The sequence below is a fragment of the Syngnathus scovelli genome, chromosome 6, assembly GCF_024217435.2.
Source record: "Syngnathus scovelli strain Florida chromosome 6, RoL_Ssco_1.2, whole genome shotgun sequence".
Taxonomy (NCBI): domain Eukaryota; kingdom Metazoa; phylum Chordata; class Actinopteri; order Syngnathiformes; family Syngnathidae; genus Syngnathus; species Syngnathus scovelli.
The window spans coordinates 10,095,101-10,118,226 of NC_090852.1; the positions used below are offsets into that span (position 1 = coordinate 10,095,101).

Sequence of the window (23,126 nt, forward strand, 5' to 3'; positions counted from 1 at the left end):
AGAGGTTGTGTAATCTGTAATAGGAGATGATATGATCTGTCTTTTTATCCGTTCCAAAATCAGCTTGCGCTCTGCAAACAAAGGAGGGGTGGTGGGTGATACACCTGTTGTCATGTCTACTTGGGCACGTACAGTCCAGACTGATCCACCGATCATTACTTATTCACATGGAAAGGTCAGATCTTCTTCCCCTGAGGTTTGCTGTGAGTGCTGGCTGAGTTTGTGTGTGTCTGCAGATTTTTTTTGACAAGGACTGTCAGACACCAACTATAATAACTCCCTCAATTCTCACCAGCATCACTTCTCTCTGAACATCCACTGTGGTTGGTGCTAGACAGTACATCCAGATAGATAAAAGCAAGTCTGTAAGCCGCCCTGTTGGGAAACTCCACAGTCAGGATTGACTTTGTTCATCTCACACAAGGCAAAAAGAGACTGACCTAGCCCAGTTCTGGCCAACATGACCAGCTTAACAATTACAGGGTTCAACTTTCTTGAAAGTTTTCCACACACAAAGAAAGCAGCAATGAGGGTTTGCATACTGATGAATCTTGCTAAAAGCAAACACTGCAATGCTGCTTCTATTGTAATTTACAAAGATATTGTCATAATCGTTCTTTATGCAAACTGCAACGTCACCTGACATTACAACAAACTTTGCAGATATATGTAAGCAGGCACCTGGCCTAGCTGTGAGCACTGTCTAGCAAAAATCTTCTCTTTTTGGCATACTTTCGCCAACATGTTGGAGCTTGTGGAGAATTACTGTCCATTCACCCAGAAGGAGGCTTGTGAGGTCAAATATAACTGATGTTGGTTCACACTCTCTGATGTAGTCCCTCACAAAGGAGTTGGATGGGGTGAAGGTCAGGGCTCTCAAATTTGCACCAAACCCAGCCAACCGGGCCTTGGAGTGTGCACAATTTGCCTCAAATATAGTAATTCCACAAGACTTTATCTGACCCCTGATACGGTTCCCAAAATGTTTTAAAAAGCCAGATAGATTATTTGAAAACGTATTAGGCAAACGTATTGCTGACTTACCATAAGTAGAATCTAACATCGCATTGTGGCCAACGGTGCAATCTGGGTCACTTATTGCAAACGTTGGCGTTGCAAAATAGTGATAAAAAGTCTTCACGGCAAACGCTGGATGGGTTAGCGTGCATGTTTCTTCTACTTGGGAGCTGGTTGCCGAGAACATAGACATACAACAGCTAAAATGTGTTCTCAAATGTACTTTGTACCTCTATATCTGATGTGTGTTTTCAAGGCTATTTTCATATGACTGGGGGAGGGGGGATACTATGTGATTTGACTTCTATAAAAGTGCATCCTGATGTAATAATCACCATGGAAGAATTAGAATCCTTGAGTGAGACCAGTTAAGTTAAAATTACTGTCTGTCATTGACAGTGATTGTGTCTTTCTCAATTACGTTTCTCTCAGGGGGGCATCCACAAAGACTGAGCCATTGTAAAAACTCAAGCAGCCACTTTTCCAGATGAGAAAACAACTGGGACTTTGTTGATAAGGTGTGTCATTGGGCTCTTGTGTGCATCTGCCATCTCCTCAGCGGACACAGAGATAAATCTAGACAACAAATATGCAGAGAAGTGAGGCCAACAGTGGGAGTAGGTCACTCGGTGATGGTGGAGTGCCCTCCCCCCCAAATGATTACAATGTTTTAAAATGGCTACACAATGACCTTGGATCACAATCAAGTCACACATGCATACAAACACACACACACACACACACACGTATGCACGTTATCTTTTATGGTAATGACATATATTTACAAATCTGTCCAACTGTTGATGTAAATGTAACATTGCAGTATTCCAATGTGGTACCTAAATAACACAACACTTGAGCTAATTCATATGGGGATTCTATACCAGCACACAAGCACAAGTGTATTTTAGTAGTATAGAAATGTGCACATAGTTGTAAATCAATAGATTTCTTTTTTCAGACAAAAAAGTCCTCTATATTCATTCAAGGTCAGGAAAGCTCAATGATTTGTATCACAAAATGCAATTTAATATAGAAAATACCAGTTTTCCCCTTGGCTATAAGCCAGACAATCAACTGAGACGTCTACAATGAGATTGTGCAACGTTTGCTTTGTTCAGTGCATGAGTAGAGGCGAGAGTTGTGGCAGGACAATTTCACTAAATCGGGATATTATGGCTGCTCACAATACCCTGAGTATTAGACAATTCCTGGTAGAAAATATAAAAAAGTTGCCAGAAGGCTGGGAAAGCGCATTTGATACCAGGGGGATTACTTCAAAGGAGAAAATCTCAAAGTTTGAATCTGTGCATTTGCTCACGACTTGGCAGCTCCAAGCCACTGCTTCTCTTATGCTCTACATGCTAGGCTTTTACATTATACTGTTAGGTAGCAATGTTATGCTACAATTTATACGTTATCTTGCAGGATCGTGTTTCAATTTGTTGTGTAATGCTACATTACTTTATGCAAATTTAGGCTACACTGCATCACATTATGTTGTGCTGCGTGGCCAGCACGACCGTTTATTAATGGTGGTAGAAAAATCCAGAAATGAAAAATGATTAGTATTTTAGAAATCCAAATGTTGTTTATCAAATTATGTTTCAGTCTATCCAAGACTATATAGCTTACAGTAGTTGGATCCATGCAACATGACCACCTATCAAGAAAGCCTTTTTGATGATGTGTTTGTCCCGAGACAAGCAAAACAACCTGATGCCAGAGACAGTGACGCATGCTCAAGACACACGACGGTGGAACAGTCCTTCAGCAGATAACACTTCCCTCTGGCCTATAGTGTGTCACTCCTCCTCTGCACATATTTATAATTCAGGAGGTGTTCCTCACCATCTTTACCACTGCTGCAACCTTCCCAGTCATCCCCACCACAGATTTATAATTTATCAGCCGTGGCTATAAATCTTTGATTGTTTTTAGAGCACCCGTTGGGGATGTACTGTATAATTTAATATTCTGTAGCCGACGTAAGCCTATTCAGTCAGAACATTCAAACTTTTTTTGTTTTAATTGCAAGGTCATGAAATTTCCATCAATAGACCGTTCACAGTATGTCAACCAAACAGGGCAATTTTTAAATACCTAATCACTTTGTTATTCATCAAGTAAATGGAATATGTTTGCTATTCACCAAGTGCATGCATTTTAGAAGCCTGTTGACGAGGGTGTGAAGGTTATACAGGAGCATTTAATTCTCATTGGGAGCTTCATCAGAATAACCGCCTAAAGGCAAATACATTGTGATTCTTCCAAAAAAGGTTTGATTTGGCTCGGGCTGCAGAATTCTCATAATATAACATGTAACAAACTCTCCAGGTGATCAAATCAAGTTTATTTCATAAATAGAGGCATACAATAAGAACCGTACCTTTAGTTGTGGGACTAAATGCAGATGCACCCAGCAGAGCACCATTCTGGGAATCACGCCAATTTGCTGCTTAAGTGTTGCTTTGACACTACCAAAAGCTCCAGTGTTATCAGAAAACCATAAATACAAAATTGTTGTCATATTAAGGATACACTGTAAATTAACTGCTCTCACTGCTGCTGTTGATTCTGCTGACTCAGGTGCCTGCAGAGTTTTGGCCTCAATAAAGTGCACATGGCTGATTGTGGCCAGTAATGATTTGGCCCACTCCAAACGTCACGGTCAAAATCATAAAAGACTCAATTAATAGTTTGGTAAAGTTTTTTGGTACCCGCACTTAAGGGCAGCACAGGGTAATTTACGAAGAACTGCTGATTGGATGAAATGGACTCTATTTTCAGATATGTCACAGTCAATACAATCCAAACCTTTGATATCAGTCAAGGATGTATCAATGTGTTTTTATTCAAATGAACGTTTTGCTCTCAGTCATTTTATGACCTACAATACAACTATCCATGAGAGTACGTTTTAGCTATGTGGAGTTTGTATTGACACCAGAATCTTTTGAAAAATATCCATATTGATATTATTTTTTTAAAAAATGTGCCAGACTGTTGATATGACCGCCTTAACTATTCTTACCAAGTCTTGATTTTTGTTTTTAAGCTTCGTGATGACTTTCTTTATCTTGCTTGGTTCGAGGACTTTATATAAGTAGCTTCTGTCAAAAAGTTGTCAAATGCCAACTCAAGACTTCTTCTAGTATAGGCTATTTGTAGACTTTTTGATGAATTTGAATTGAAGTAGCCTGAAATGGACAATTTGAGTAACTTTGTCCAAGTACTTGTGAGCCTGTGAAAATGGAGGCACTTTGCAAGAATGGCCATACTTTGGTCAACCTTTAAGATTTACAGCAAAAAGGCTTCGCTTCAATAAATTGCAGAGTGAACCTTTTATTTCAAGTCCTCTAAAGGAAAAGCTGCCCAAATACTTGTGCACCTGACTGAATTGCACATGCAGGCATTTCTCAGTTTCTTAGCAGCCGGAGCGCCATGCAGAACAGAGTGAGTGTTACTTTATTATCCCATATTTTTTTCAATGCAATTATTTATTTATTAACAATTATGTGAGCTTATGGTGAATCCTTACAAATCAATCCAGCACCCAGTTGTGTGTGTATTATATTTTATTTATATATATATGTATATATATATACTATATACTATATAGTATATATATATATATATATATATATGATAAAAACAATTTTGTGTATTGTTTTTGTCAATGCAAGAAGATATATATTTCTTCTCATTAGTGTTTTGCTATGTCAAAATGACCATTGCTTTAATAAGAATGTTAGTGCACCCACTTGTAAGGACATTTGCAAGGACATTTGCACAGTAGGCTACTGCATATATTAGTCTTATTCTCTTTTTGCTGAAGGTAAGAAAAGTAGGTGAATACTCTTTTCATGCTGAGACTTCTAAAACCTCATCTAAGTAGATTTGCAAAGACGCTGAAAGACCGCTGTCTTTGTCAATCTTTGGATTCAAAACATCTGAAATCAACATCCAGGCAATGACATGAATTAGTTTTACCTCATTTTAATCTGTATGCTGGAGTCATTGGCTTGTGGCTGAAAATGTCAGCAGTTGGCTATCAAATGTGTATTGACCATCTAATTTAATACCCTACAAGAAAACAAAACAAGTGCACGCTGATGATAAACTGCTGCAACTAACAAACATTTAAGTGTCTGGTTGTACAGTTGGTTTTAATGGTTGTTGGAAATGGACTAATGATGCTTTTGCTGTTTTTGCTCTAACATGCAGGTCCCGCAGCTGAAACCCACCATTCAGCGGCGTTTATTTTCCGTCCCACGGCACCACACTCACCAACATCATAGTGAGTGTGATGGCGGATGCATGCTTAGAAGTTTACTGAGCTTTTTGATGCTCATACAAGCCAGAGGAGGCTTGCTCAGATCGCCACTGCGAGTTAAGTGAGAAGGCTGCTGTAAAATTCCTCAAAAACCCTCCTACCATGCACCTGGTTATCATGAACATTTAACATTATTAAAGGAACATATTCCATTATTTGCAATAGGAACTAAATTAGAAACATTTTACATTAGCACAATCATTATTGAAATATATGAACACAAATTGTTTTCCTGTCGAATTTGATAAGTCTATCTATTCACTTCTATTTCGTTGCTTAATGACACGGTTTTCTCCACTGGATCAAAGCAAATGACTCTCAAAAAAAAAAGCGGCTAATTTTGTTCTCTGCTTTAGGCTGGAACTGACCTTGACTACAGTTAAATGCTAATTACAGCGTCGTTGCTGTAAACACCGCCTGGTGCCTTATTTAGAACTGCATAGTCCCTCTAACACATGAACTATTTCAAACGTATTTACTGTAGTCTTTAGTCTTGTGAAATCCTAATACGCTGATGAGCACGAAGATGATAGAGGATGCTCAAAGCATACTAATTATGTTTGACTTGCGTGAGGAAGGCACTGCCGGTAAGCGTTTGTATAAAAATGAATCTTGTTGCAATCTTCTGTGCCTTATCTTGAACTCACTCTTTTGTCGCCTTCTTATCAAGCAGTCTGTCAGTGAATGAAGATCGTATGATAACGGATCATTGTGTATTCTGGTGCTATGGGGTGCATGACAAAGTACTCACGGACAATCTCTCCCTTTTCAGGATTCTTTATTGACAAGAAGAGTGATAATGGAATGAATTTCCTTGCGGCAGGTGTGGCTCGTTCCATTCTCTTCCTGCATCAAATGAAGCACGAAGGTCAGTGGATGGAACAACAAGGGCCGTGAGTTACGTCAAGTCGTGACACACTGAGTGAAAGACAGCGGGTGACCTTGCGGCGTGACCCAGCAGTGAAAAAAAAAAAACATGCTGTCAAAATGCAGTGATAAAAAACTGTGTCTTTCGCAAAAAACACTCACTATTACACAGAACGCAAAATGAGTCTTCAATAACTAATTAAATGAAAGACGTCTAAAATATTGTGACTTGCATAAAAAAAATTACGATTCTTGATTGTGTAAATTAGACAGCCACCGGATGGATTCCTTTCTTGTCTTCCAAATAATGAAATCCAGGCAAATTGGAAGAAATGATTGCCTCAAGGTTACCTATGCTAGTTACGTAAACTATAACTAGCAGCTCTCAGTGTCAAATGCTAAACCACTTCAATCTATCCATGCATCCATGGTCTTTTAATGAGCATGTCCTTCTTAGGGTTGTGGGTAACTGGAGTCTATCCCACCCCGAGGTATCAAATCCAGGTCCAGAAGGTGGAAATTCTTCCACAGTATGAAGAGTTAACATACTGGTCACTGGTAAAATATTTTTAAAACTATCTTGACCATCCATCCATTTTCTGTACCGCTTAGTCCCCACGGGGGTCGCGGGTGTGCTGGAGCCTATCTGAGCCGCCGTCGGGCAGTAGGCGGGGGACACCCTGAACCGGTTGCCAGCCAATCGCAGGGCACACAGAGACAAACAACCATTCGCACTCGCACCTAGGGACAATTTGGAGTGCTCAATCGGCCTACCAAGCATCTTATTGGGATGTGGGAGGAAACCCGAGTGCCCAGAGAAAACCCACGTGGGCCCGGGGAGAACATGCAAACTCCACACAGGGAGGGCCGGAGGTGGAATTGAACCCGCACCCTCCTAACTGTGAGGCGGACGTGCTACCCAGTTTTCCACCGAGCCGCCACTATCTTGACCAATGTTCTTATAATTGATTGCAATTGGACAGACTAGTGGGAGTGTATCAGTGTATTACTAATCAATTTACATATATAAATAATTTCAAGGGGTCATGTGATATGGGACCTGCATTATTATTAAGATCAATATTAATATTATTATAGACGTATGATTACTCTATATTAAAAATAAACACCATATTACACCACAATCTATTAGAAAGGCTTGAAGAAAATAAATCAAGTAGGTGTCCTATGTTACAAGAGTGAAAATGAGTCTTGATTGCCCTCTAGTGAAATCCCTTCAGTATTGCATTGGCCGCTGTAAATATTTCAAGTGTTTTTAAAATCCCAAGCAAATTAATAACGGATTCGTTTTTGCCAAATGAAATGTTTAGTATGCCATTTGAATAGTTTAAATAAATTAGTGACGTGAAATACATGTGAAAATTGAATAGTTGAAAGTAATTATTGCTGAAACACTCAAATTGCAAACAGTATCTGTTAATAAAAAAGCTAACAGCAAATGCTATAATGACAATCTCACTAGCACCCTAAGATGACTATACAGCAACAACAACACATTAAGTTGGAAGCAGCTCAATGAATTCTTTTCCCCAATGCTGACTGGAATGTAACTAAAAAAAAACTTTTCATCATTTTCTTCGTCTGCAGAATGCTTGGTATGTGCAACAGTCGAGAAAAGTAGCCTTTATATTCCTGAACAAGCAAGAGGCCCCAACTCTTCACGGTCTAACGCAAATGCAGTTGTTTGAATAAACAGATCACCCTCCATAAAATTACAATAACAAATTCTCAACTGAAGTGTATAAACACTCTTCTACCTCTGACTCACTCCACAAACCAATAGACACAAAGACGGGTGGTTGTATGAAATCAGTAAAATCAGAATGTAAAGAAACTCAACATTAAAACACACACATGCCGTAATGGCTGAAGGCCAACAGGAAAGGGAAGCCACTCATTATTAGAGAGGAAAGGAGCCATTTCTAATCTCTCCGAGCACTTCCTGCTGTAGTGAACCGATAAGTTGCTGCCTCAAGGTCGACATGGAAATTTGAGCTTTTACAGTCTGCACCTCATAAGGTCACAGGTACAGGTGACGTTAGACATCATTTATGAAGTTATACCAAGTGATGAAACATGTAAGAATAGCACGGTGACATCACCGTAAGCACACCTGCTCCGGATAATTCACCAATAATTTATTTGATCACAAAATCCAACAACTGAGAATCGCATTCATCATGAGCTGCGGTTAGTTTTGTTGAAGCCAGAAAAGGGTTATTTACTTGAATCTTGTGTGTGAGAGGCCAAGAGCACCGACTTGCTTTTCACACTCTGGGCTAGAATGTGCAGGATCTCATGCATGTGCTTTCACTTTGGGCAAATGCATGGGCCACTTTTCACATTCACCTCCCACTGTGCCTTGTATTTGCAAAAAAAAAAAAAAAAAAGGCGAACCGACTGAGCTCTATCTGAACCCTCTCAGCATTGCGGCCAATAAAGCAGAAAAGAAAAGAAAAGCTTTGACGTCTGTGAGGACTTGGTGAAGCATCTCCTGGTCATTTTCACTTCCCAGAAGTGAACCCTGACCAAAAGATCTCCATGGAAACAAGTGAAAGTGTTGGGGTTATTTACTGACGTTACATTTTTTCTTCTTCTTCCGTGAACTTGCTGCTTAGGGTCATGTTAAGAAATGCTGCACTGGTATGATAGCTTAAGTAAGTAACAGGGTAATGACAAAGTGGAGGTAAGAGGAGGAGGAGTACGATGAAGAAAAGGCAAAACCCAGCATGAGGAAGAAAGTTGGGTAAGAAATCCTCTGAAGCCACAAGATGATGGCTGGGTCTTCTATTGGAACACGGTATGCAGGCTTTGCTTCAGATTAGGGTTGGCAGGGAGGGGCGGGCTCAAAGCGAGATGGAAGAAAGTGCAGAAAGAAGCAATTATGGTGGGAAAACTTTGAGGTAACTGAATGTATGTAAAGACTTCGTGCTGGTTAGGGCCATTAAAGGATTAGGAGACAGTCATTAAAAGGGAGCAGCCAGGCTTTGCAGTAGTCACTGATTCGAAGAGAGCAGATAAACATGATTTTAATGACGAATGATTAGCTCTACTTCTGGGAGTTTAGTTTAATGAGTATATAAGTAGCAACCTGATATGCATAACACTCCCGGCAAAGGCACACTTGCATATGCATGTTTCATTTCTAGTTCTAGCTCTCTTTACTGGCTTCCTTTATTTGCTACGTTGCTTAAAGCTTGCCTTAAAAGATATGTGAATTTGTGCATATTCAGTTTAATTTTGAACGTTGTTTTGATTACATATTTGTTATTTGTGTTTAATTCAAGGCAGTGGACCTTTATCTCAGTGAAGATATTATTGCACGTTTTATTCAACAATTTATTCCAATTTCCTTTGTTTAGTTCAGCTTCACTCTACCTCTCATTTTGTGCACATTTTGAGATCATTCCTTGGCCAGGTCCTCTTCTCTAATCGAATAACTCTTTTTAGTTCTGCTGTTGCCAACTCACAACATGTAAAATGGCCCGCTGTCAAAGTTTTGTAATTCAGAAAGCACGTTTCTTTGATTTACAGAAACGCCGCAGGAAAGAGGCAATGGTCTCACAAAGGAAAGTGTCAACAAGCCAAACAAGATAAAGACAGCCAATACCAATCTGCACTCAAACATCATTATGTTCCATCCAAAGCAAATCAAAACCAAATGCTCACTGAGCCTTTATAGCACTTTTATGGCTGCAGAAATGCAGCACATTAAAAAATAGAAAGACCAAACCACTCTGTCATCTTGTAAAACTGATACCAAACTTTTGTGCTTTGGGTGAAGACCACATAAAATCACTGGCACCCTTAGGTAATGGTAGCATCAGGTAAAACAAATGCAGCATGTACGGCAACTAGTGGCTCCAATAAAATGACATGAGATTGAAAAACAGGTGGACGCTGTTTAGAAAACGTGATGAGTAACTGCTTTAAATATTTGCAGTTTTTTTTCCTACACTCACACACACACTTCAGTGTTGGAAAAAAGTCACTTCAAATGGGATACTCAGTTGCATCAGTTTTTCCTCATATTAAGTGTCCATTTAGACAAATTTCAACAGATGAAAACACTCTTGTGTTATTTCTACATTGTGGCCTACAACTTTATTTGTGTAATTTCTCCGCAGCTTAAAAGATTTTACAAAAAACAATAAAAATATGCATAGTCACTTACTGGCCACCACATTTGGTACAACCGCACAATTTTATTTTTTATGGGTCTGGATAAATTACACTGTACTATGTTTACGCTTACTTGCCATGCGAGAGCTGTAAACCACTACAAACAACATTCACAATAAGAGTTAAAAAGACACAAATTCTAACCAGATGCATTTGGAAGCTATTTAGACAATTTGGCTCAAATAAGCTCACTCGTCGTTGCCAATAGTCATCACACAACGCAACGGCCAATTCTTCACTTTTACACCATAAGTTTATTCAAAGATAAAAATCTTGCATGTTCATCAGTCACTATCATTGTGTTTTGCTTTAATTTGTTACATACAGCATTATACATAGTGTAAGTAAATTCAGAAGAAAGCATGCAAGTGTGACCTGCATACTTCAGTGTGCAACTGTTTATGCAATATAAATGTTTACGTTCCAGAAATAGCAATTGAGCAGGATGATGATATACGTGAGAAGAGGTCAGCAAATATCATTTGAAGGATCACAATGGGAAACTTGCCAGTGACAAATTCCCTTGTTAACTGTGGAAGAGAAAAGCACTCTATAACAGTAAAGGTCTTGCATTTTTACCATGCTACAAAAAAAATCTAGTATTAAAAAAAAATATTTAAAATGCATTTGTGATGGATTTTGTATATGTCTGTATGCAAAGTCACCGATTAGGCTGTCTGTCACACAAGTTGCAAGTTCCAATAAAAATGATCAAAATACAAAATGCAAGCTATTTGGAACATTAAAATGTTATCGCTGTAATTTATTCTTAGTAAATGAAGGAAAAACTTAACCATCTCTGCTAGCGTTAAATTCAGTCAACGTTGTATTAGATTTATTCCATTGCAGTTCTCTTGTTCTCTTTTTTCTTAATCTACCTAGGCCAATGTTTAAGGTCAAATGAGACTGTATTTGCTCAATCAGACACAGAATAACAGTACACTGACTACTTAGACATTGCTTGTCACTCTTTCACCCATTCACTGTAGTTGTACGTATTTAGCGGCCCCTTCCTGTACTTCCCTCTTGACTCTTTTGTTCAAGTGTAGCTGGGGCCTCCCAATGACATGATGGCTTGTTCCTGTAAAACTAATAATGACTGAGATTTGTGCGGGCTTAGCATTCTTTCACCCCTTCACGGCTTGCCACTGGGAACGGAACAAGGGGAGGGGTAGAAGGGTCCCAGTGAGGTTTGCTTAACACACATTTGTGAAAAAGAAAGGAAATGCAAAAGGTCAGTTGAAAAAAAAGTTTTTTGTTTTTTTTTTTTTTAAAAAAAAGCTAATGTCACAAAGTGGTCAGTTTCATTTTCCAGAAGCACAACGGATGCACTACTGCAGGATCACCGAGTTGAGCGTATGAAAACTCCTCTGCTGCTTTCCCAGCCGCACTCTCGTAAATCATCCTCTCCCAGAGATGCAGGCACCGGCGTCCGCCGAGGGGGTCAGCAAAGCTCACCGGCAACATGTGTAAATCTAAACTGCAAACTATGAAACACTTTTCACATATTCTTGACCTAGAAATCCGCATAAGGATCCCCAGATGTGGGAGGAGATGAAACGAAAGGGCAAAGGGGGAGGCCTCACTGGGACTCCTCTCTCGCTGGGACATGTGCGCACAGTGTGCCAGCAGACAACTCTGATGCACAGACAGCTGCCATTCCTCTCTTCTCCCTCTTATGTTTCTCTCCTGCACCGCCCCCCCCCCCCCCCCCCCCCCCCCTTCTTCTCTCAACTACGTATTCCCTTCCCTTCAGTCTACTGCTGGCCCGCACTTTTCCTCAGGCGAATATAAAGGCAGGTCCTGTTGGAGAGCGCTTGTGTAATCTTGGCTGCACATGAGCACTTTGCCTGATTCAGCTGCAAAAGCTCACACGGATGAGCTCTCGCTGCTCGGTGGACAACGTTGAGAGAAGGAAGAAGGAGCACCTCTAAGGACAAAGTTGGAGTTAAGGTACTGGAACTTTACGCGCACCATGACGGGATCTCTGCTGCTGCTGCTGCTGCTGTCCCTGTTGGTGCTCTCCACAGGAAGTGATAGCAGAAGAATCAGGAAAAGAGGACTGAACCAAAAGGTGGGATTAATGATGTCACCTTCACAGCCTCACAATGATTCAACTCAAACAGGTGTGAGTTAGAAGGGACTCTATGTATTATATTTTCTTGCGGAAGGAGGTGAAAGCTCCCGGTGATACAGCACAACGGCTGCTCTGTTAAAAAGCATAGGATGAGGTGAAAGGTCATCAAAGTTGGATGGCTATTTTATTTTTATTCTTGTTTGGCAGTTCAGTGTTATGTGTGATTTAGATGATAGGTTAATGAATAAACGGGTGCATCATTAGAAATTTTGTATGATGCTTTATGAAAAATACCGGAGACTGATTACTAAATTACTTAACACGAACTTTACATTTTATTCCTGTGGCTGGACAGAATTAGTGGAGCACAATTATTTTTACCCCATAGCCATGGTGGGAAAAACTAATCATAAAACCCTAAATGTGGTTGTATGTATTCATCATCAAGTTCCACACAGTTTTAGTCTGTTCCATTGACTGTAGTCTGTAAGGAACTCAAATTTTCAGATGTTACTGCTTAACAGTTGTTGGAACTGATGTGACTGGACAAGAGATTAATGATGTAGCTTTGATTTTGTAGCAAGAAAAATAGACACAGACGAGCGCAAGTATTATCTATTGATGTGGACGAGAGTGTAAATTGTGCAGCAGGTTGGAATAAGTCACCTATTTTCATATTTCATGTGAGCTCGAGAAGAGGAGACTGTGTGCGTGTGTGCGTGCGCGTATGTGTGCGCGTGCGTGTGTGTGTGTGTGAGTGTAGGGACAGAGCGGGCCCCTGCTTGTTAAGTCAGCTCAGTGTGGCTGAGTGATCAAGAGTTCAGTGTAGCGTGATGCCTTGTCATCCTCTTGTGCTTCACTGTTCTCACTTTCTGACCAGTTGAGGATATTGTCGGCTCTTCCTCTTCCCTTGATTTAGCTGGTAACCATTCTACCTCTCCTTAAAAATACTTTCTCTCCTGCCCTCGGGCCGTGTGCTTCTTTTACGCTCACACGGCGTGCCCATCTTAGTTTATGCGATGGGCTCAAAGTTCGGACTCCAGCCTCAAAGCTGCTCCCATTGGAACATGCTGAGATGGCTGTTCGCAGGCAATTTGCCTCTTTTCTTTTCATCTTTATCAGTCTCTTTCAGTCTGTCATTTCTTTCAAAACCACCCCCATACTCCATACTAAGTCATACTACAGCCAAATCCAGTTCCAATGCATTTTATGAAGGCAGAGGAAATATTTGTTCAGCCAATAGTTTTTCTTCTCCACCTTCTTATATATGACATTTATGTAGTTGAAGTTAAGACTATATATTTGACTGCTTTTACAATTTCATATTAACAGTGGTCAAATTAGTCTTTACAAAAAAAATAAAGCAGGAGATACATTTGAGAATGATGCCATTATACATTTGTCATTTTTGTGTGTTTGTTATTGTTACTTGATTTCTTCACTTCTTTTTACACTTGCAAACCTAATAATAGCCGATATAATCGGTCCAAAACTTTAAAGTAGTCAGGTCCTAATAATTCAAGCAGCAAACAAGCTAACATAAATAGGAAACTTGGGTTAAGACCACAACTATTTCATAGTTGTTTTACTGCTATAAAACCTCAAGAGGGTCAGTATAGTTGGCTTTTTTTCTAATTGAAACGCTCCCTCTTGGTCATACTAAATATGACGAGTTCAGCAAAGTACACCTCCATGTCTGCCTTCTTTCGATGGTATATTGTTTATTCATTATTTCATCATTGCCCATTTGACCTGGTGTCAGATAGTTTCTCTCACTTAAATTGTGTACATCACCTCCTCCCTTATCTAAACCTCTTGTGACCAAGGTCAAAGGTCAACAATAGCAGTTACTCAACATTGTCTCCGTGTTTGAAAGGGAGTGGAGCCAGACATGCCTGACAGACATACTAAAGAGCTAATGGAAAAATAGATTCCATGTGACAATAAGTGGTAAGACAAGTAAATAGAAAAGCTTGTGTGTGATGTGAAGATTGAACACAAGATTTCCACCGCATTGAGTTCTTTGAAAGTACCTGAACTTGCACACACATGCACATCATGAGACTCGTGCAGACACAACACAGTCGTCTGGCTCACACCTGCATGGGCACTAGTGATGTGCATTCCAGTTCTTTTAGGCGAACTGAAACTTTAGAATCAGTTCACTCAAAAGAGTATTTCAAACGAATCGTTCAACGAATCGAACGGGAAAGACAGGATTCGTTCCCTCTAGTGTTGGCTCTTGAGTGAACGATTCGTTCTAAAGAACGAATATTTTCAGTGAACGAGAGTGAACGAAACACTTCCTAAAGTGATTTGTTCTTTTTTCAGTTCATATGACTTCAACTAGTAGGTGCCGGTAATGCGCATTGAAGCTGGTGCCACCTCGCCGTAAAACAAAAGGAAGAAGAAAATGACGTAACTTCCCGTTCATGAACGAGTCGTGAATTGCTTTTCCCGTTCCCAACTGAACGGATCTGTGAGTGAGTGATTTGCATTTCTAGTTCATCGCGTGAACGGAGCAGTGAGGAAACGAATCCTGACTTTCCCGTTCGCGAACGAGTTAATGGGTCAACTGCCTTCCCGTGCATCAACGGATCAGTCAGTGAATGTGTTGCGTCTCCTGGCGTGAACTATGTAAGCCAGAATGTAGATTTACGATTTGCCAAGGAAAGAAAGGACCACTCACTGAAACATCACTTATTTTATGCACGTTTTCTCCAAGCTAACGCCTAACTTTATTGCATGAAGGGATGCGCCGTTATGCAACAACGGGGAAATTATGCTTGTCTTTGGGTAATCTTGATTTTATAACACTTATAGTAGTTTTTAAATAACGTGTATGCATACATACGCCTAAATATTGTCATCCAATATATCTACTACAATTTCACATTGATTTGCTGGTTTGAAATTTACTTTTAATATTATTATTTTTAATAAACATTTATGTTACAACTTGTCTGGTGTTTTATTCTTTGTTTTTATATTCGCCAATTAAAACATAAAAATCAGACATTTGGTTAACTGCTTTATATGACAATATGTGTATGTATATCTACTGCAATTTCACATTAGATTGCTGGTTTGAAATTTATTTTTATTATTATTATTATTATTTTAATAAACATTAAAAACCTGTTAAAACTTGTCTGGTGTTTTATTCCTTGTTTTTATTTTTTTGGGCATGAAAACAAAAATCTGACATTTGGTTAACTACCTTATATGACAATATGTATATGTGTTTCACGTTGTGTAATATCTGTTGGTGTCCCCCAAAATAAAGAGCAAGAAGTCAAATACACATTCTTGACACGTACAAAAAATGCATAAAGTTATTAGGTACACCTGTAAATGGTGGTGTACCGAATGTAGTGTCCGTGTGAAAATTTCAAAAAAAGAATACATAAATAAAGGGTTAATTGCACAACAAAAGCAAATCTAGTTATTACCTCGCACCTGGACTTGAAACAAGTTCTTACCGACCAAGAGCCCAAGTCTCTAACCAGTCGGCTATCTCGACCGGCAGTCTACTCTTGCTTGTACAGTTTTGTACTAGTGATGTGCATTCCAGTTCAAGTGAACTGAATCTTTAGAATCAGTTGTGTGTGTTTAACGAGAGTAACTTGGAAAACATATTGGAACGCGGCCCCGAGGACTAGCGCTTTACACCTGTGACCTTTGACCATGATATTTCCCTAATAAAGTGGCCTGTTATTAGGTACACTTGAAAATGGCGGTGTACCTAATGGAGTGTCCGTGTGATTCCCTCGTTAAGCGCACCTGCGTGAAAAGTTTTAGCTCCTGCAGAACGTGAAAATGACCAAATCTTTTCACGCAGGTGTGTTTAACGAGGGTAACTTGGAAAACATATTGGAACGCGTCCCTTCGAGAACTGGAGGGCGGCACCCCTGGTTTAAGTGAAAAGTGCCACACCCGCCCTCACCCCCACTTTCTGATTGGCTGTTTGATCTGTGACATCACTTGAACACTCCATTAGGTACCCCGCCATTTTCAAGTGTACCTAATAACAGGCCAGTTCATTAGGGAAAAATCATGGCCAAAGCTTAACTGAAAGTGAAAAGTGCCATACCCGCCCTCACCCCCACTTTCTGATTGGCTGTTTGATCTGTGACGTCACACGGACACTCCTTTAGGTACGCCGCCATTTTCAAGTGTACCTAAAAACAGGCCAGTTCATTACGGAAAAATCATGGCCAAAGCTGAACTGAAAATGAAAAGTGCCACACCCGCCCTCACCCCCACCTCCTGATTGGCTGGTTGATCTGTGACGTCACACGGACACTACATTAGGTACACCACCATTTACAGGTGTACCTAATAACTTTATGCATTTTTTGTACGTGTCAAGAATGTGTATTTGACTACTTGCTCTTTATTTTGGGGGACACCAAGACATATTACACAACGTGAAACACATATACATATTGTCATATAAAGCAGTTAACCAAATGTCAGATTTTTGTTTTCATGCCCAAAAAAATAAAAACAAGGAATAAAACACCAGACACGTTTTAACAGGTTTTTAATGTTTATTAAAATAATAATAAAAATTAAAAAAAATTCAAACCAGCAATCTAATGTGAAATTGCAGTAGATAAGTGACGTCATTTTCTTCGTCGTTTTGTTTTACGGCGAGGTGGCACATATATATGTCTTTGGTGACATTAGGTACTGTAAATCCCTTGCCGCTTCTACCCAGCGAAAGCATTTCTCTCGGTTCTTCCACGGCTTTGGGAAAGATATGAAGAAAACTCCCCTCATATGATCCCGGTCAGCATATCGCGAGTCGCTCCGGCAGACACCAAAGCAGCAGTGATTTGTTGCAACCGTTAATGTTATTTCTGACAAAAAAAAAAATAGCGAGTTGGTCCTTTGCGTTCCAGCTGTTCACTACCTGTGCGGCTCTTGTGTTTGTCCGAAAACGCCGTGGTTCGCTGTTCTAAAAAGTTCATGACTTCAACCAGTAGGTGTACGGGAAAGTCAGGATTCGTTCCCTCACTGATCCGTTCTCGCGATGAACTGGAAATGCGAATCACTCACTCACTCATTCGTTCACTCACAGATTCGTTCATTGGTGAACGGGAAATGCAATTCACGACTCGTTCGTAAACGGGAAGTTATGTCATTTTCTTCTTCGTTTTGTTTTACAGCGAGGTGGCACCAGCTTCAATGGGCATTACCGACACCTGCTGGTTGAGGTTATATGAACTGAAAACAGAACGAATCACTTTAGGAAGTGTTTCGTTCACTGCAAAGAGTCGTTCCTCTGAACGAAACGTTCACTCACGAGCCAACACTAATGGGCACGTATGCCTGCACAAAGCGGAGACGCTTCTATCACAACCCTATGCAGTATCATTAAGTGTATTTGATGTGGAAGGATAGTCTTCTGACAGCCAGCAGCTCTGCAGACAGTCACAAATATATGCTTACCTTGGCCTGGGCCCTCTGGGAAAAGAAACTTGCACCCGGGAAGAATTTCAGCATTTATGAAAAGGAATATTATGCTATGCTATGCTATGCTATGCTATGCTATGCTATGCTATGCTATGCTATGCTACAGGCTGATGGAAGGATGTATGGAAGGATTCTTTTGCAAGAGTAGGCAAATTGCAAAACATTGACTGCATTTACCGTACATGAAATTGAGTGGAGCTGCAGAAAATGAGGCCTGACAACCCAATAGCTAACCAGATGTCTGCTGTGGGCAATGGCACTTGGAAGACATGTTCTTTCCTGTCCACGCAAGAGTGGGTTTGACTGTGACCTTGGTCTTTAGCATTCAAACGGTGTGTGTTAGTGTGTGCATTCGCGTGCAAAGCCAACCCTATATTTATTTTTTATATTTAAAATAAGGACATGTTAGCCAAACTTGTAAGCAACTCGTCAGACATCTCCAAGCAACTTGACGTTCCTGTGACTACAGTTGCACAGATTTTGTTTAGTAATTAAACATCCACGAGACGATAGCTAACCTCCTGGATGTAGCCACAGGAGGTATATTGCTGACGGATTATCCAAATGGTAACAAAAAGCCCAGAAAAACTGCCAAAGGAATTAGACATTAGCCTATTCCAAATGGCTTTGAGCAAAAGGCTGACTGGTCGTTGGCCAGCTACTCACACATTTGCAGGGTCAGAGTGGAAACAACCCACCCACCCTGCCTGCATTAAAATCAGGCAAATGTACCATGATGATGTTGAATGAAGATGGAATACGCTGTGTATGAAACCCATACATCATGTCAGACAGGAAGGAAATATCCTACATCTTGATGGAGAATTTTGCAAGAGCAATTGGGATGTGATCGGATACAAGATAATGGGTAGTTACACTATTATCCAGTCCCAGTCGACTTTGTGCTCCTTGTGCACGAGTTTAACTGTACTAAAGTTGGTTATTGTATGTAATATTCTAGATATATTACAAACTGAAAATAAAATATATTGACTTTTTGTAAAAGGACGACAAACAACGATAAGCAAGAAAGATTTAAACTCTCTCACAAAGTAATACAACGTAATAATTAGCACATTTTGAAAGTCCCTTCCAACTTCACGTAATGTGAATCAAGCACTCAAATAGCAATCAGCCCACTTAGCTAAATGCTGCCAGAATGAACTAATTTGTGTCTAACACACATTCTCAGTGTGTGATGGCACTTTCCGTGCCAAACGTGGTTGGCTTTTATTTTCTGAACTGAATTGCAAGCATGTTTGTCTACGCTGCCAAAAAAAAAAAAAAATCCCATCACAGTTTGAGGCATTGTGTGCAGCCGACATAGGCTGATTACTGATGTAGAACAGAGTTCACAGAAGGATCCAAAGAAATTGATAATGCAATGAGACACAAATGGAATTACTTTGATTTCTGCTTATCAAAAGGAAACCAAAAGAAAAAAGTTTTCAGTCTACCATCACATAAACCACACAGACAACCATGACCGTTAGCATAGCAGAAAGACCATGAAACCTGTGTTGGATATGAGGAACATTATTTTCCCACGGCACGGTTCACTCGTTTTGCCACAGCTCAACTCACCATTGACACTTCTCCACCGACAATTACCACTTTTTTGACATGTGGCTTATAATAACAGAAAATGACCTATACGCTGCTTCTCTTGTTATATTGTGGCTGTCGTGAGTTGTGCAGTCAACCCTATAAAATAATATGGCGCCATGAGGTTATTCCAAAGCAAAAATGAGAAAATGGGATTTTAGGAACAATGACCTTACCCCGGAAAAAGAATTCAAGCCTCAAATAACACAATCCAAGTTTTCACAACATCAAACCACAGACACAATGGCTGTGATGCACATTCCATCACGTTAGCACACAAGAGCAGATGTCAGCAGCAGTGTGTGCATTCCTGGCTGCATGCAATTGTACACGCAGGCCTCGAAAATTTAGTATGTCGAAGTCTGACGTGAAGTTGCTTGCCTCCGGGTTTTGTGGCCTACTTTTTGTTCACTCTCAGATGCACCATGGAAATGTGTGTGCGTGTTCCAACTGTAAACTACCTTCCCGATCCAGGTCAAGACATTTAGAAGGCAGCGTGCAGTCTGTACGTACTAAAGCCAAATCTTAGTGATTGATGGGTCAGGACCCAAAAGTGGGTCGTGGGAACATTTTAGGTGGGTCACAGACAAATAGTAAAAATGTGTAGCATAGCAAAATAGTATTTAGATAATTCCGGTCTTATATGCACTTTTTTTTTTTCAACGCAATGCTGCAAAATGTTAGATACCAAGTTAAACATTAATGTTTACAATTGTTACAACAATTGTTGGTACACTGAAAGTCACTTTCAACATGTAAGCACATGTTCATGTTTTTAAAGGGTACTGTTGAAAGAGAAATATTTTGTACAATAAGGCCCGTATCTCTTTGTATTATATACGGGTCCTCGGGTGACAAGAGTTCAGAATCAACGCGAGAGGACACTTTGCTGCTCTCTAGCGGCCGACTTTGCAAAGACAAATTCACCAACTTATTTTCTGGGCTCCCAGGACTACGAGCATCCCAACCACCCGCAATCCACACAGCACCAGAAGAATGACCGCTGCCCACCACCCCCTCAGATGCTCCCAGAAAGGGCCTGTGAGGTGCCAGGCTGCCGTTCAGACTCAGAGTGTGAGCGCCACAAACGCTGCTGCTACAACGGCTGCATCTACGCCTGCCTGGAGTCTGTTCAGCCCCCACCAGGTCTGTGGAACCAACAAATGCAATCCTTCATCAATTGCAATAACTGCTTCTGTGTCTTTGTCATCACGAGTAGTCCTTGACTGGCTCGTGCAGCCCAAGCCTAGGTGGTTGGGGGGCAACGGCTGGCTGCTTGATGGTCCTGAGGAGGTGCTGCAGGGTGAGTGTGCAGTTACTGGAATCATTGCAATGTCAACCTGCAAGTTCACCGTGAAATTAAAACCATTAACCAACAAGTGCAGGGCTTCACTAAATGTTAAACATTTAAGAACTTCTGCCTTTGTATGAACAGTAACTACCTAGAACAGTGGTTTTCTCATGATTTACAAAAAATATTCAACGAGTCCCATTATCATGACCGACAATAAAATACAGTAGCACAAGGCCCAAAGGCTAATCCGCCCTTTGCTGAAGATGTTTAATTCCCTTATGCTGCACATGCACTAACGATGAATGTGTATTTTTAATGAGCAGCCGAGGCGTGCAGTACAACAGAAGATGGCGATGAACCTCTCCACTGCCCCACTGGATACGAGTGCCACATCATCAACCCAGGAAACCCCGCCACTGGCATCCCTAACCGGGGACAGTGCATCAAGCAACGTGCCAACTCTGGTAGAATTTCATTAACTCTTGGACATACTGTATTCTTCATTTGAATCTAGAGCTTCAAATGACCTAAACTAATAATCACCAGGACTAAATCCTTATGATAGAAACAAAAGCTGATGACATCCCGGATTGGCAATTGATTAAGTTCTGCGATATAACTTTGTTACCTCTTTTTCGTTTAAGATGGACGCGGTCTAAGACACAAATTTTTCAAGGACTACAAGGACTACTTAGGTAAGTGTGGGAATAAGACCAAATGGTAGCACACAACCATCATGACTAAGTCTGAAGCATTAACAGTTCACCTGACCTGATACTTTTTCCTTGCAGGTACCAGCACAAACAATGCAGTGGGCTATGAGAAGCATCACAAGCACCTGGGATAAGCAACACCTAGTACTCTTTTTTTTTTTTTCTTATGCTCTTGCTTTCAAACTATACTTTCCTTTTTATGTTGTAAGTTCTCAAATTAAACAACCCCAACACTTACACTGGTGTTAAAGGTGCTTTTCACCACACATCAGTCAGAAGAGAGTAAAAGCTACTACCTCTTCTCGTCTCTACACTCCACAAAGCCCTAATCTCAGGCATGTTACTATCTGACAGCCAAAGAAAGTTGGTGCTTTTCGACATTATGTATCATCTCTGAGTAAAGGTAAAATAGAGAAGTTGTGAGGGTATCAATGCTGCTTACCAAATACGTATCTCAAGTAGTAAATCTATTACCATATATTTCGTCTTTCTTCCATAACTGATCAAGGACCATCCCTATTTGGAAATGTTCCTCCACTCTACCTTCTAAAGCATAGCTGTCAAACTCAAGGCCTGGGGGCCAGATCTGGCACACAACAACATTTTATGTGGCCCCCAGTAGCAACTCAATGTTTTTGCAGATTGTGTGTACGTGCGTGTAACAAATTCATCTTCCTGGCAAGGTTAAAATTTTAAGGCTGGTCAAATGGGAAAAAAGGAAGACCATCTGGTTCTAGAGGATTCTCTCTCTCTCTCTCTCTCTCTCTCTCTCTCTCTCTCTCTCTCTCTCTTTCTCTCTCTCTCTCTCTCTCTCTCTCTCTCTCTCTCTCTCTCTGAAGGCCAAATTTCCTGCCCTGAAAGCTGGAATGTTTCACGGGCAAACTGAACATTTCCATATGTGGTAGTTAAAACTTAAGATTTTCAGATTGAATATATTAGCAACAAATGTGTCACAAATAATACACGCCATAGCAATTTGATTTGTAGACTTGCATGGCTTCACCGGTGCAACGCTATCGACCAAGAAAACATGCAATTTTACGTCATTGATGCTGCTCAATTTTTTTCTGCCTGCAATAACTAACAGCAGAATAAGCTGTTTTCCACCATTAATGCACAAAACAAGATGAATGTGTTGAACAAAAGCCGTAACATTGACTCTGTGGTGCTGTCTTGTTTTTAGTAAATAAAACATAATATGTGAAATAAGAGTGCAATGTGTCAAGTTTTTAAGGAGACACTGCATGAATCACACATTTTTCTTTCTTTATTCTTTTCTTCATTTCTTCATTCAACATTAGGTTTAGTTTGAATTGGACACAGACAGGTATTAATATAACAATATTTATGTGATTGTGAGGTGAGGAACTGCACTGCGCAATATTCTCTCCACGTGTAACATTTTATGCTATCTTTTCAACTTAATTTTAAGTACATCAGGGGAAAAAAGTGAAATTTTCATCCGACACAACACAACTCCAGCCTTATTAGATATGGTTATTTAGTTATGATTTTTTTATGTGTTTTCCCCAG

The 23,126-nt window shown here is 40.2% G+C and overlaps 1 protein-coding gene across 1 annotated transcript; it reads left to right on the top strand.

Moving 5' to 3' along the window:
* The first annotated feature begins 12,140 nt into the window (after positions 1–12,140).
* Positions 12,141–22,805, top strand: wfdc1 (WAP four-disulfide core domain 1). The gene is made up of 6 exons (XM_049722775.2): positions 12,141–12,497; positions 20,537–20,732; positions 20,806–20,889; positions 21,204–21,344; positions 21,525–21,575; positions 21,672–22,805. Exons 1-6 carry the CDS (start codon positions 12,399–12,401, stop codon positions 21,725–21,727), a joined length of 627 nt encoding a protein of 208 aa, XP_049578732.1. The 5' UTR covers positions 12,141–12,398; the 3' UTR covers positions 21,728–22,805.
* The last annotated feature ends 321 nt before the right edge of the window (positions 22,806–23,126 follow it).

Bases quoted from the DNA above. Each gene is read 5' to 3' on its own strand.
- wfdc1 (XM_049722775.2), top strand. From the start codon at position 12,399: ATGACGGGATCTCTGCTGCTGCTGCTGCTGCTGTCCCTGTTGGTGCTC. The intron at 20,733-20,805 runs GTCTGTGGAACC...CATCACGAGTAG, and splicing joins GTCTGTTCAGCCCCCACCAG to TCCTTGACTGGCTCGTGCAG. The intron at 20,890-21,203 runs GTGAGTGTGCAG...TTTAATGAGCAG, and splicing joins TCCTGAGGAGGTGCTGCAGG to CCGAGGCGTGCAGTACAACA.